A 15,425-nucleotide genomic window follows, 5' to 3' on the forward strand; every position below is an offset into this window, starting at 1 on the left:
AAAAAAAATTAAAGCAGTTGGTATGTGTTTGCTATTTTTACAGCACAGTGAACCCGTCTTTCACCTTCCCCATAGCTTTGTCTCTGACCTGTGCATGCTGTGGATACTTTTCCATATTGAAGTACACACTTTGACTCATGAGAATGTAACAAAACTAGGAAATTAAACTAGTCTAAAATTGACATAATCTGTTTCACTTCCCTTTCTATAAGGCTTTGCAGATTAGGAAAGGAAAGGATGAAGTGACTTATCGTGTAATAAGTTCAGAAAAAAACAAGCATATGTAACTTTATGTATTAAAAGTTGTTTAAACTTATTGCTTATCCTGCTTTCACATGTGAGTTTAAATTTTATATTTTTGTACCATACAAGATTATGTTAATTTACACAGTTCAGCACATATTTTCTATATGTATTCAGCACTTTTTGTGGTCTCATTTCAAATGGGTTTAAATTCAGGATTGTCCAATCAGGATTTTTGCCCTGTATAGTGCTCTTCATCATACTTTACGGCCATTAAATGAAGCTTGTTATCTTATAGTAGAACAGGCTTGAGCTTCTACGACTTGTACAGCTCATACCGCAATAAAACAGACACCGATTATGGTTGATTTAATTGAGGGGGGAAAGGACAGCTTGAAGAAAAAGTCTATTCATACCATTTGTCCTGCATTTCTTTGAATAACATACAGCAGGCAGCAAGGTCATCATTTTAGGGGTATTTCAAGATTGTTTGTAGGCATTGGCTTTTACCAATGTTTAGTGAGTCATAGACATATTTATCTAATTAATGGTTGTCATGATTTAGTAAGGCAGGACAGAAGGCTATGAAAGCCAGCTTTTTCCACAATTTATTTTTTGCCTTAGGTTGAAATATAAAGGACTTTTCTTTACTGTGTGAAAAAAAATAACATTTCCACTGTAAGCATTAGTTTCATAGGTTTTATATGGTAAAAAGAAATCAAAATGTGTTATTTTTTAATTATGTTATCTATTTGTATCAACTTCTGGTCATTTGCATTGCCCATAACTTATACTTTTTTCACTCTTGAGTAATTTCTTTAACTTGAGTGAAATATGTTTAAGTATGTTCCTCTATTCATCCCAGGTTGCTGTGATGAACAACCAGAACCATATCATTAGTCGTATTAGTATTTCATATGCACACATACTTATGTTTACATATGAAGGTTATTTAAGGAGTGGTACTGAATAAACAGTTGTTTGGGAGGGGGAAGAACCGTCTCTTTTCATCTTTGGTTTGAGCAACATAATTCGAATCACGGAAAAGACCCGAAATTCCCATGATTTACTTTCAAGCAGTCTCTCGAACGTTTTACGACAGTCGAAATCACTTTACGCCAGCGGTAAAGCAATGGGCTAGCTGACAATAATGATTTGAGATAACCGGGCACTGTAACGTAACTTTCCTGAACTTTGTCTGTTTTGAGGCTGTTAACTCCACGTCCACTTTAATATCTACAAATAACTAACATCACACTGACAGCCGCCTGTAAGTCTCCATTTTTATCTGTATTCAGCGTCTGTCTGTGAGCCAGTGGAGAGGTATTGCTTTTAGCCAGTCATTGCTATGGCCTCCGACAGCGGCGAAAGCAACATGGATCGAGAAATGATCCTGGCCGACTTTCAGGTGGGTCCCCGTTTGTTTGTTTGTCTGTGGCATCGTTTACAGCTGGAAGCGTTTTGTCTTCCGTGTGCTGAATTAAATTACATGTCTGGCGTCAGAAACAGCAACCCTGCTCGTCGGAAGCAGCAAGGATCTCCGAGTTAGCACGCAGAGCTAACTTACTGACAGCTCGGAAACGGACTCTGAACACACTTACTAACCAAAAACTCGGTGTTTACGTCGCAGTCTGCCGAAACTGTCGGGCCAAGAATGGGACAGTACTGGTATTCAATTCCAGTTTAGCTGAAAATGGAGCTGCTGCACCCGATAAAACTATCAGCTTGTTTACATACCGTCCCTTGTTGTTTCTGCAGTTTAACACTTGACGCTAAACGTCGACACATTCAGGATTTCTATTTCCAGTCAACTCCAATCTGGATTCCTATTGTCTTCTTTTGAGTCAACTGGTTATCTTCCCAACAACCCTAATCTGTGATCTTCTACCTATAAGTGCTAGCGAGACAAAGGACTGATCGCTTAATGTCAGACTTATTTGTTTTTTTTAAAAAAGGGGTTTCAAAAAAATAAATAAATTAAAAATCCAGGACAGCAACATTTATAGCAGTAGTATTCACTTTAGTATTATTGCTTCCTCATAGAATAAAGAGCTACCTCTCTTCATATAGTCATAAAAAATCAAAAGTAGAACTCTATTCTAGGGCTTTAATACATTAAGGAATTGGCCAGAAATTGTAAACAGTTCTCCCATAATCAGCAAGTCAGCTACCTAAAAATCATAGTTTCTGTTTTTATTCATTTAAAAATGCATTTAAACTAAGAATTCCTATTATAATTTACAATAAATGCCTCAACTAACAGAAGGTAATTTAATGCAATCTTTGAGTTTAATAAAATCAGATAGGCTTTGATGTGTAAAATTGGAACTCTTGTGGCAAATTTACATCCACTTTATCAGACAATATCTCTTCTCTATTTGGTGTTAAAGTCCTTATTAAGCAGTGTGGGGGAAGGTGAAAGTCTGAATCATCAGAGAAGACATCAAAGAAAACCATAAATCAGAATCTGCCTGAAGAAAACCCCAGAATCTCCCAGTACTCTGTAGTTTTAGGATGAAGTCATAGTCTATTGGTTTGTGGACTTTGAAACACTGTTTACCCTAACTTTCTCTTAATCTATAAACACAAAAAAATAAGACTCAAAATTTGGATAGCCAGTCCACAATACTGACTCCATTATTACAGGTTCCTGTCAATAAATCTGAATATTTTTGAAAAGTTAATTTATTTAAATAACTCAGTTTATAAGTGAAACTCTTTATATAGACTAATTACTCTGAGATTGATGTTTCCAGGGCTTTGCTTCTGTTATGATGACTTACCCTTTTATGTTTTTACACAAGATTAGAATATTACACCAGGTTAGTAAGAAAAAATTGGTTTAATGAAAGTATGTTAAAATTACTAGAATCTTGTATCAAGATTATGAAAATGCCTACTGAGCAGATTTCACCATGTCATAAAGAAAAGTGAGATGAAAGTGGGAATGTTTGTGAAACCTTAGACATCAAATGCAAAAACGTAAGAATGATGAAGTGCATTTTTTTTGTAATGTAACAAAGGATCACTTGGAGTAACTACATTCAAAACCATTGTAACTAGATTATCTGCTGATAAACCACCATTATAATCACATAAACCCCTTAAAAATACACACATTTATATAGCAGTTTGACAACGCCCAATAGTTAGTGTGTTGGCACTGAAGTGAATATTCTCAAACGTCTGACATCATCTTCAGAGCAAAGATTGTAATTACAAAACATCACAAGTGATCAATCACACCTGTGATAAGCAATAATAAAAAATGTTACAATGGAAAGCATGTCCCAATATTCAAAAAGACAATATTATGGGACTGGTCATGGAGTGGTTATTGGTTTTGAAGCTTACCATCCTTACAGTTACAGTGTTACAGTTTCTAAAGATAAAACCAGTTAAGGCGCATAAGAGCGTAATTATTTAATATTTGTCAAAGTTGGCGCTAATTTGTTTGTTTAGATTCCCTATTATTTCAGGTTAGAGTTAAAAAAAAAGTTGTGTTTGAATAATATGCTTTCAAAAAGATGAAAAATGGAAATTTTCAACTTATGAGTCAGTGTTTGTTTCTTCTTTCACACACAACATTCTTTAAATGTTGAGTCGGGAATGTTTGACATCGACAGTCAATGCTTAACATGTTTTAAGCTTTTCTGGATCTGGATCCTTTCTTCACTCATACTTAATACATTTCAAAACCTCTCAGTTGATTTATAATGAATACATAATTGTTTCATGTGAAAATGACTTCAGTATTACAATGTAATATTTTGCATCAAAAAAATTCTAATGAGCTGAAAAACCAGTTCACGGAGCTGAAACAGGTTTTATTGCTGGCTACCTGATAGTTATGTGTGATTGAATCTGAAAAGGGCTTTGCAGTCAAAAGGGTCATTGTAGAAAATGAAACCTGCTGTTGAAATTACAAACAAAGGATGTTATTAAAAAGATCCTGCTGCAATCAGTTCATCTTATCCTAAGGTGGTAAGGTTTTTAACATTACTTCTGTAAGTATAGGTGTTTAGTCCGAGTTACAAAAATCCAAAATAGATGCTTGATTCAAGGAAAAAATCAGCAACTGAAAACTGATTCTTGCAAATTCCCAAGTCTCTGACAGGATCACCAAAGGCTAGATTGGACAGATGTTGTGAACTGTTTTTTAAATAAACATACTCTGCGGTAAAAAAGAGAGCACTACATTGCAGGGGACCTTAATTTTTCACGTTTCATGTATCAGCAGCTGAATTTAATACAACTTCAATTTTCCATTTTTCTGTCCTCTCACAGGCTTGCACTGGAATCGACAACATCGCGGAGGCAATCACTCTGTTAGAGCTTAATAACTGGGATTTAGTGGTAAGTTCGTTAGCTTCTGGCTCTGGGCTTTACTCTTGTACATTTAGTCTTCAGTTCATCTAAAGTGCAAGTTCCCAGAGAGGCTTTATCATCGAGGAACACACAGTTTGCAACATTCCCCTGTTTAGGGAATGCTTCTTGCAAGCAACCTTCATGTCAGCAGGAAGGTTGTTGTGAGACAAAAGTGTAAGTCCTGTATTGTGTGAAAGAGAGACTGTAGTGGCCAGAAAGATCAGGTCCAGTCGGGTTTAGATTAATTCATGATGAGCCCCTTGCAGTGACGTCCCTTTTGGAAGGGGTCAGTCTATAATTAGATGCATGCTGGCAGCAGCAGAGCAGACTGTGGGGACTGGACTTTCTGCTGCTGTGGATCTGATGACTTGCAGTTCCTCTGCAGTGGGTGTTGGTTTTTGTAAAACAAAAAACAAGCCCGTGGTCTTGGTGAGGGTCTGGAGTGCATTTGGGAAAACTGGATATGTTCTCATTTTCCCCCATTTAAGAGACCAGGAAACAATAAATGTAGTAAATTACTGAATTATTTTGTTTATAATCTTTTCGATCTTTAGTTGAACCAATGTCAGCTCCAAGGTTATTGAACGACAGTGTCATCGTCCAAAGTCCTCAGCTACACTCCAAGTCTATAGCATTGTTTGGAACTGTGAATGCCTCACTTTCTGAAACTAGAACAGCTGCTGCCGCATGATAAAGTCTTGTCTGCTTATCTCTTTTGACATAAAAGTTTACATGTCACTGTAAACATTTACTCTTTAAGACTAAAACTAAAATAAATGTGGCTACTTGTCTTAGTTAGGTTGCAACACAAACTCTACTGTTTTGCAGCATTGTAAAACCTGCAACAACTACATGTGACATTTTAGTTTTCCTACTATGAAGTCTGTGTAATTCTTATTGTTATACACACAGCTACTGCTCTCAGTATCCCAGTAGGTGAGGATTATAACACTCAGGCATCAAACATGCTTAAATAAAGCTTAAGCTTAATAAATTTAGTTTATTGTAGGTTATATTTGACAGTTTTTTCCTCATTAATTTACTTTGAAGATAACAGAGCCTGATTAGGCAAACAATAGGTTTAAAACTTCTTTTACTTCTAAAGTAGGAAATATTTTTAGATAACTGTGTCAGAGTTTAGGATTTCTCAGGAGGATGCCTGTTTATTTCTGGACTGTGTGTATGATTAATTACTACTGTTGCACAGAGAAGTTAATAGACCCACCACAAGATCATGACTAGCTTGTCAGGAGATTTAAGCAGGCAGTGTTGGTCTCTCTAGTGCCTAGCTGCACCCAGGAGAAGAGGGCTTCCTGATTTAAAGGTTTTTTTTTTTTTTTTAGAGTAATGATTTTTGTCTTCCAAAAACACACTGTGGAGTTATGCCAAAATCTCCAGCCTTGTTTACACAAGGGAGACCTTGAGCTCTAAAGCAAATGCTCTCCTAGTTGGGTTTGTTTAAACCTTAAAATTATTACAAATAACTTTCTCTTGCTCACTATTTGGAAACTGCCTCACTAAACATGTGCTTGTGCAGTGTTGTGTGAAAGGGGCATTAACATGGCCTGAAGAAAAGAGGACAAAACAAATATGAGAGATACACAAGATGCTAACAGGGTTTCTATGTAGTTTGGAGAAGTCTGGAATTTAATTTCACTTTTTTTAAGGTCTGGGTAAATATGGAGGGAAAAAAGTATATATTTTTTTTGCATTTTCAGACTTTTCTTCCTTGTACTTCCTTCCCTCATTTTGATCTTCTTTGTCCTTCTATTCATCTTTCCTTTTTTCTACCTTCCATTTTGGTCTCCTTCTTTCCTTGTGTCCTTCCTTTCTTCCTTTCGGCATCCTTTGTGTCTTTACTTTTTTCCCTAATTTTTGTCCTCCCATTTTTGTTTCCTTATTCATTCTTAATTTCTGTCCTACCTACCTTGTGTTCTTCATTCTCTCCTTTTTTGTTTGTTTCTTTTTTACTTCCTGCTTGTCCTCTTTTTGTGTCCTTCATTTAAAGCTTCCTTGTGTCCCATCTGTCTACATTCCTTCCTTCTTGTGTTCTTCCCTTTCCTTTCTCTCATGTCGTCCCTTGTTCCCTTCTTGTTCTTCTATTTATTTTATTACATGTACCCCCTTTTCTCTTTTCTTTCCTTAAAAAATAGACATTGGATTCTGAAATTGCATGAACATTTTACATGAAAACCTTCACCTGTGTTGAACAATACAACAATGAGAATGATCATCTTGGCATTGATTAAAAACCTCTTTCATTTTAATTTAGAAAATGTTTTTGCTTCACCTGATGCTTTCAAGCAGCACAGCCTGCTGCTGACGTTACATAACATCCCCCTGTTGTCTTGTGTACAACAGTGATAATTGGATTGAATCAATTGTCCATTGAAACAAAAGTTCACCTGCAAAGCTGACAGAGGTTATATTTGTCTTTTCAGTGCATCTTGTCCAGGCCAGCCTCTCTGAATATTCCAGCTCATACATTTTGACCTAGTTGACATTTCTGAAAACACTGAGCCAATGATGTCACAGTGTCCTCTTTCATATGACGACACACTGTCTCTCATCTTTGTGAAATAAGCTCCTTTAATAGTTGCTTTATTTTTTTAGATAATCAGATCGAATGTTGAGTGTTACACTTGGTGATTTGGACATTACATAAACACATTGATGTAATTATATTTATTTGTAAAATGTAGTTTTGCTCTTGTTACAGGCAGCCATCAATGGAGTGATACCACAGGAGAATGGGATCTTACAAAGGTAACGACTGCTGACTCTGTTAGAGGAAGTCAATATTCCTAAGAGTTATTGGTAGAAACTAAAATGATTTGCTTCAAGTTAATAAGGGAAATATATTTTTTAAAAATTCATCAGTCATTATTAATTTCAAATAAATTGTTAAACTCAGAACCTCAGATATTATATTGATTCATTAGGTAGAATACTATGAGTATTTACTGATGTTAAACTTTATGGTTATGTCTCTTGAAAACCTAAAATTTAGTTTTACAAGATTATACGAAACCTTGGATTGTCAAAATAAGTCAATATTCCAATACGATCGACACTATAAAAATGTATTTTACAAAGATGCTCATTTGAGTCCAAGTTGATATAAACTAACCCATCCTCATTTGCCCAAATTGTTGCAATTCTTCCATCAGCAGCACAGCAATAACAGAGACAGCCCTCCTGCTCTCTGCAGCCGCTCACCTGACCAAAACAAGGAAGAGATGACTTCAACAGAAACAGATTTAGGGTTGGATGCTATGGCTGAAAAACGCATCACAATATAAAAGTTTCATATCGGTCAATATTGATAGTTATTGATAATTTGTTTTATATTATATATGCCTCAGTAGTGAAATTGATTTGTATGAACATGAACATGACAGGCAAATGGAAGCACGCACTTAATATAAGCAAATATATTAAAATAGTTGTATGAATAAATCAAACACACACACTTTCATAAAGAACATTAACATTTATACTAAGTGTTACCTACTAGTTTGCAAAATGGGGAAGTGACACTTTCAAATTCTGCATTTTTCTAAGTGAGGGCTGAATTGCCCCTTACTTAATGGTGTTACCCTTATGAAGGTAGTTAAAATATTGTCATATTGCATGATTGCATAATGATATTTTAGTTGGAAGCAAACCTTGTGTTTGCAAATGATACTTTGACGGTATTGAGTATCTTTTTAAACATCGAATTTGACATTTTAGTATCATGACAACACTACTAAGATTGATGAAAAGACTTTCGATCTAACGCATTGGAACAAATCTGTGTTTTGTGATGAGCTGATGGCATTTTACAGTAGGTAAATGTAAATTACAGTAGGTCCTTTTCTGGCTTTCTCGAATGCATTGAAGAGATACTAATAAAAAGACATGAAGGGCTTGAGGCCATGAGAATACTGCAGCTCTCTGTCGAGGACAAAGATTACTTTGAATGGAGGCTGGTTGGCAGTGTGACTGGTGGGCTACACATTTACTAAATGGCTGGCTTTATTATGAGAAGACTGCTGTTGACCAGTAAACAGTGATGATGTCAGCAGGGGCCAGTCGTGAGGCACACCAGCACTAAAATCATTTCCCTTTCTGCCTGTGATCTCTTTTCCAGGCATTAGCAAAATTAGAAAAATGTCCTTGTTAGTACGAGCACTGAAATAGATTTTTTTTCTGTATAGATGCAGAAGGTTTGGTTTGCTTTGGGATGGTGACATTTTGAACTGTGAACTTGTACTGGTTACAGATATTTCCATGGCCTTAAGTTTTATTGTGCCAAGTAAGGGTAAAGGTACAGACTGGATATGCCTCTTTTTTCCTGAATCAGATGATTCAGTAAGTGCTGACCTAGGAACAAATTTTTGCATTAACTCAAAAATAATGAACTAATCTGCAGAATTCAAGCATATAATGCAGCTCATGACAATGAAAAGAAAAGTGTAGGTTAATAAATAAGTGTGTAATGAGTATGTAAATCTCTTGGTAGCTGTTGTATCATGTGGTTGGGTTTCTTTGTTGGTGGGTCTGTGAGTGGTGCAGATACACCTCCAGGCAGAAACATTGTTACTGAACTAAATAAAATGGAGTCTTTATGTAAAAATCTCTATCTACCTTCTTGGAATACAGTTCTAATAAATGTGAACCATTGATCATCTGAGAAAGCAGCCCCGACAAATAAACGTATATTATAACAGAAAATACGGGAAAAAAGAGACGTTTTGCCTTTTTATCACCTCTTCATACTGTTTTTGAACTGAGACCCTTTTTTTGTCTTTCTAGTATTATATAAATTTGACACTATAAATTACAGTATCAGTAAACTGTGATCTCTGTGCAGTGACTTTACCAGCGAGGCGAGCCAGGCCACCATGTACGGACCCCCCAGCCACTCAGAAGCAGCCGACGCAGCAGCAAGAAGTGCGGGTCCACCCCCTTCCTCGTCATCTTCCTCCTCCTCTCCTCCATCGTCCTCCACTTCAGCATTTTGTCCCATCAGCCCTTCTACCCGACACATTGTAGAGCGCCAACCTCGCATGATAAACTTCAGGGTGGAGTACAGGCAGAGATCAGTGGAGCTTGTCCTCGAGGAGAGCCGCACAGTTGGTGAGCACCAGAAGCATAACCTCACACTCTGAGAGAAAAGATTGTTTGATAAAGATATGTCAAATATATATCAAATATATAATTAAAGCAAATTCAATAATTTGCATGATTTATCGTTTTCCTCTTTTCTTTCTCTTTCTACCAAAAACTGGATGACAAAAGTCTTCAGTCTGGTGCTTTGGTCTCAACCGGCCCTGTTGTGTAACCAGAATTGAAGGATATTTTGGATATTTAAAATGTCTTCCACTTACAATGTTAATAAATGTTCTTTATCATTTAAAGTTTGATATTTGAGAAGGTGTACTTGTATTGCTATGCCATTACCATTATTTTTACTTGAAAATGATTTCAAAACAACATAATTGTTTATTGCAATAATTTCTGGGACAATTTATCAAGTGCATCTTATTCTATCAAATAGTGATTTTTTTGTAGAGCTATTAGTTTTGACTTCAGCAAAGAAAAACTTACAAGGTTGTCCTCATTTTTACATCCCTGACCATCCCTTGAATTATAATTAAATCCACAGGAGAAATTAAAGGAATCCTCCAGACAGAACTCGGCATTCCAGCGTCCAAAATGCATCTGAAGGGATGGAAGAGTGGAGACGTGTCAGATACTGTGAGTTCGTGATCTGGTTTTTAAAATTTGTTTCACTAGGAATTAAAACAACTCATGGTGGCAAGAATGAACTAAAAATGTAGCTGAAATGATTCAAATCTGCGCCTCCTGTTTGTCATTTTCGTGCATAGATTGGATTTCAGCGTTTTTTTTGTGACATTCATGTTTTTATCAATGCTAATGAAAACACAGTGAGGAAGAAAGAAGGTGTAATTAGTCTGCTTCAGTTAAGAGAAGCATTTTTGTCCTTATGTGTAATCAGACGGTGCTGAGAAGTTTACACCTTCCCAAGAACAACAGCCTGTACGTCCTGACTCCAGACATCGCCCCTACTGCCAGCACCAGCAAAAACAGGTAACGTTCATTACCATTGCTCAGCATCTCTGCTTTTTCACGCTCTTTCATTAGAAGTCAAATTCATTCCTCAATCCTGCCTCACAAGCAAAATACTGATTATTGTACATGCAGTACCTGCTAGTGAACACCAGGTGGCAATATTTGTCCACTTATAGAGCAGAATCCAGCCAACAAATATCCTAGTCATTGATTTATCAGGATACGTTTGACCCTGTGTTGCACATTCATTTTCTCCCATCCACTGTGACATTTTGAAAGGAGCATCAGCTGCCACAGTCCTTGTTATGTAAATAATCATTTCATCCCCTCCTTATGTACTAGTATTTTCTTTCAGCAGAACATTGTTTCTTGTGTCTAGCTTTATATCTTGCGCTTCAGACATTTTGTGCAATATCCATACAAATCACTAGTTTTTGCAGTTTCTTTTTTACACTCCTTTAAATTCAATTGTAGAAATGTATCTCTTTATTTTAGCCTCTTATTGTAAATTGATCAAGATGTGTTTGAACTGACAGTGAACAAATAAAAGTGGACTAGTAGATTACGCAGACCTCACTGACTGGAGGATAATTTTGCTTGTTTTTATGATCTTTTTTATTATTTTGCAATTATTACATAGTTTATGGCAATTTTTTATGCATTGAAATTCTTGTGCTGTTAGTCACATCAGTAGACATATTTGGTGAAATAAAAAAATTAGTTCCCAAGGACATGATCAGAACAATAATAATGCATTTTTATATCACACTCTATATGATGATAGTAAAATAGGAAATAATAATCAATTCTGTATATTAAAATATTGTTATTTTTAAAGTGGGTTAAATCACTATATATACCCAGCTCTTCTTTTATTTCATCCTTTGTTTAATAATAAAGTCATTGTCCTGAGTTAGTACTTGGATAGGCTGTCATCTGAAGCCATCCTCTTTTTGGCACAATATGTACAGTTGTAAGACAGTGTTCATATTTAACAGTGAATTTAAAACAACAACAAAAAATGCTCCTTAGTTCTCACCCAAACAAGCATCCTCATGTCAGCAGAACCCTTGTGTAAGTAATTTGGCAGTTTGCCTCTTTGCTTGCTAGTTAGGCTAAGTGGTAGTTATATTGTGTTGGCAGCTAATGGCCCTCATCTCCCCGGTTTTCCCTCCCCTGCGCTTTCCTCATCTTCTCACTCCCCCTCTGACTGCTGCGTCTTTTTAGCAGCGCCGTTGCCATTCCTCCAAGTGTTATCGATATCATTTTGGGTGACAGGAGCTCATTATTTTGCAGCAGCTATTTTAGCTGCGGACAGTTGGGGCTGAAAGGCCCGGGTGGGCTCCCATTGCGAATGTACATACGTTTGTGTATGTATGTGTGTGTGTCTGATGACCCTGCTGTCAAACAGGGAGAGGATGGGTGACAGATCACAGAAAATGAGGGGAGCGGCCCCCTTGGTGGGGGACCAAACAAGCTGTTAGCTTGGAATAAAAATAAACTGTTCTCACACCATATATCCACAGTGCGCTGACAATTAGTTTGCAGTGTCTGCAAATTTGTTGCAGTAAATACAGGCAGTCGGCTAAGCTTTCCAGGTAAACTGGGGCACATTATTAGCAAAACACCAATTCGACGCTCTAATGTGTTAGAATAAACATTATTTGGACTTTGCTAATAGTTTATCCCAGTTATTATTACAGCCATAATTAGTAAGCTCAATTCAGTGCTAGATATGGGGCAAGATAGCAGTGAAAATATCATGTTATTTACACAAAAAGGAGCTAATTTAACTTTCCAGCTGCTTGTAAATCATATACCATTAATTACTACAGTTTTAATGATGTTTTAATGACATCAAAATAGAAATGTTTTGATGTTAGTGCAAGGACTTAACCTATAGAATGAACACAAGCTAAATAGTAATAGTTTTCATATGTTTATTGTTCAGAATGTTGTACCTTTTCTTGTTCTGCTCTTTGTACAGTGATGCTAGGAGTCTACCAGGCTGAGTTAGCTGGTTAATTAGTCAGGCTATCTGCTCAGGTAGCCAGCCTGCAGTCTGTTTGACTGCTGCTTAGGAGTCCCTGAAATGTTTACACACAAGAACTGTCTGAGTTTTTCATGTCTGGGAGTATTTCTGTGTTTCTTGTAAGTGTTGGAAAGTAGCTGTAGGAGCTGGCTTTCATCCAACTGACTGGCAGTGTGCAGAAACAGGTGTGGGAGTGGCAACTCCATGTTATTCTGCAGTGTCAGTACTTTCTTTGCTTTCTCATTAAACTGACTTTACTCTGTGGGAATGTTATGATGAAAAACTTTTACTGGTTTTCAATGTTTTTATAACGTCTGTACCTAAAATCCAGTAACTTATTTATTCACTTGTCTCTTAATGTTTTGTTAAACAATACCATTAATGACACCTTTTTTTTAAATAAACAGCTTCATGGAATTTACTCAGCTAAGTAAAAAGCTCAAGTTGTAGTAACTGGTTTCTAAGACATCAAAACACCTTTGCACAATTTGTGTCGATGTCAGCAAATAGTTTTCACTGATGGCAAGCAATAAGACTGACAGCAACTCTTATTGTTAATGTTTTTAAAATATATCTGTATCCCTCTGATATCTTATATTAGACCATTTTTTATGTATTGTGTGATAGTTTTGCTATTTTAAATAAAGCATAAACCTAAAAGAAAGTGGTCAGTAAATGAGGATGTGTTGGCCTCTTGTGAAAAAGTAAAATTGGGCCAACAGCACACTAAAATTTAACAAAACTGAGTTTAAAAAAATCTATGCAATATCCCTGTAACAAGGCGGCCTTTTGCGGCTGGATTTTACAGTGAGGGTGAAAAGTTGAGGCAGAGTCAGGTGGAGCAGCGGTGGTTTATTCTTCTCACAACTTCAATAACCATTTCACAAGTGAAACTGCAGCCTTAAATAGTCCCAGCTGTTTCAGATCAAACCAACAGCTGGGAGATCTAAATTCACCGGGGGATCTAAATTCACCAATTTCCACCTATTGATATAAAATGCCTTTTACTAAATACAAACATTTCCATTTACTTTTTATAAATATTTTATGTTTTATCATTACACCATAATGAGACACCACAAAACCCTTTTTCAATGGCTTCTCCCGGAACCTATAAATGGTGTCTGGACCCCCGGGGTAGTATTTGTCCAAACATCCGGGAGAGGACACAGAAAAGACAGGTGAGTCACTTCGTATTAGCACTCCACACTTAACAGATTATGCACAAACATTTGCTCAGTTTTACCCATCAGTAGCTCATTAGTCTGAGTAACAATTATCCTCCCTTCACAGGCAACCACCTCACTTCTCAATGAGGAGCAGCTATGCAGAGCCCAGAACAAAAGGCTACATGCTAATCACTAAAAATACTCAATAAATACAATTAAAACTTCTTGTGTGCAAATTATTTATGCGCAAATCTATGCTTAAAGTTCAGCGCTAAAGAAAGTGCTTGTTAATAAAGTGCAAAAAGTGCTTTTAAAGTGCTATGCAGTGACTTAAGTAAAAATAGTCCCAGTAATGAAGATGTCTTCATTACAATCCCTCAAATTAGAATATGGTCACTTGTGGGATTATTTTAGGAAAAGTTGACTTTATTGTATCTCAAACATAATGCTTGTTTTCTTAAAATGTATTATTATTGTACAAGTTTTATTTTACTCAATGCATAAATACAAGGCTTTTCATGAAATAATTAGATGATGTAAAAACTCAGTTCCAGTATAAATTGCTGAGTTACTGTTAATCATATCACGTGAGCAAGCCCACTTTTTTTTGAAGTAAGACGTTACTTCCCAAACAAAGTTGTACATCTGCATTAGTAATATCAATACAATTACTCAAATTTAGTTTCTTGGGTTTAATTTGCTTTAAATTGTTGCTGAGTGACAATGAAAATGTCCCACGAACTGTGTCTCCGGTGATCACTTTCACTTTGTAGTGCCTGGTTCTCACCGCACACACCTAAACCGAATGGAGCGATTATACGGAGCTGCACTGTCATTACGGTCGCGCTGAGCAAACTTTCCTTGTTCGTCTTGTTTGATTAGAAATAAATCTAGAGGCTTTGGGAGATTTTCCTTTGAGCACCAATCCTCCTCAGGTAGTTATTTAGTTAGCGATGTGATGTGCAGTTAGCAGTGCAGTGTGAAAGCCCGGGGTCTGAGGACGGCCATGTCAATGACTCTCTGTGAATACAAGAGAGTGTTGAGGAGGAGCTAATCTCCTGCATTAATGATGAAGGCCTGATGAATATTTCAAAGGAGCCTGTTTCCTTTCTTGTTTATTCTTCGCTCCAGCTCCCAGCAGGCATGTTTGCCAATGAAAGGTTATTTTAATTTGAACTCGCACAGAAGTTTAAAATCGCAGAAGGACTCATTAGGTTTTATGTTTGTGTTTTTTTGTTTCTTTTTTAAAATTTGTCTTAGCTTCTTGTTCACTCAGCTCTGTGAGAGCGATCTAGATGCAGAAACATAGAGCTATAGAGGGAGAGCGCTTATGAAGCTTGATGGAAAGGATTCAACAATTAGCGTCTTATGTCATTTTCGGACAAAATGGCAGACCAAAACAGAGCAGAGCCTGAGTGGTTTCAAATTTTTCTGCTTTGTTGTGGATGTAAAATGTGGCGGAGGTAAGAAGACATCATGTGTACTTCTTGATGCCCTCTGTGAAGGTATGACAGGCTAGCTTGCATTCTCAG

General features: G+C 36.6%; 1 protein-coding gene across 1 annotated transcript in view; it reads left to right on the top strand.

Annotated features, from left to right (window-relative positions):
* Positions 1 to 1,591: 1,591 nt before the first annotated feature.
* The window catches only part of faf1 (Fas (TNFRSF6) associated factor 1), a 71,563-nt gene continuing 57,729 nt past the window's right edge, over positions 1,592 to 15,425 (top strand). The window contains exons 1-6 of the mRNA XM_028028110.1: positions 1,592 to 1,651; positions 4,531 to 4,599; positions 7,331 to 7,377; positions 9,470 to 9,735; positions 10,265 to 10,356; positions 10,619 to 10,710. Of these exons, the coding sequence (XP_027883911.1) occupies positions 1,592 to 1,651; positions 4,531 to 4,599; positions 7,331 to 7,377; positions 9,470 to 9,735; positions 10,265 to 10,356; positions 10,619 to 10,710 (626 nt within the window). The remainder of the gene's footprint in view (positions 1,652 to 4,530; positions 4,600 to 7,330; positions 7,378 to 9,469; positions 9,736 to 10,264; positions 10,357 to 10,618; positions 10,711 to 15,425) is intronic.

Source organism: Xiphophorus couchianus, chromosome 9 (genome assembly GCF_001444195.1).
Source record: "Xiphophorus couchianus chromosome 9, X_couchianus-1.0, whole genome shotgun sequence".
Lineage (NCBI taxonomy): Eukaryota > Metazoa > Chordata > Actinopteri > Cyprinodontiformes > Poeciliidae > Xiphophorus > Xiphophorus couchianus.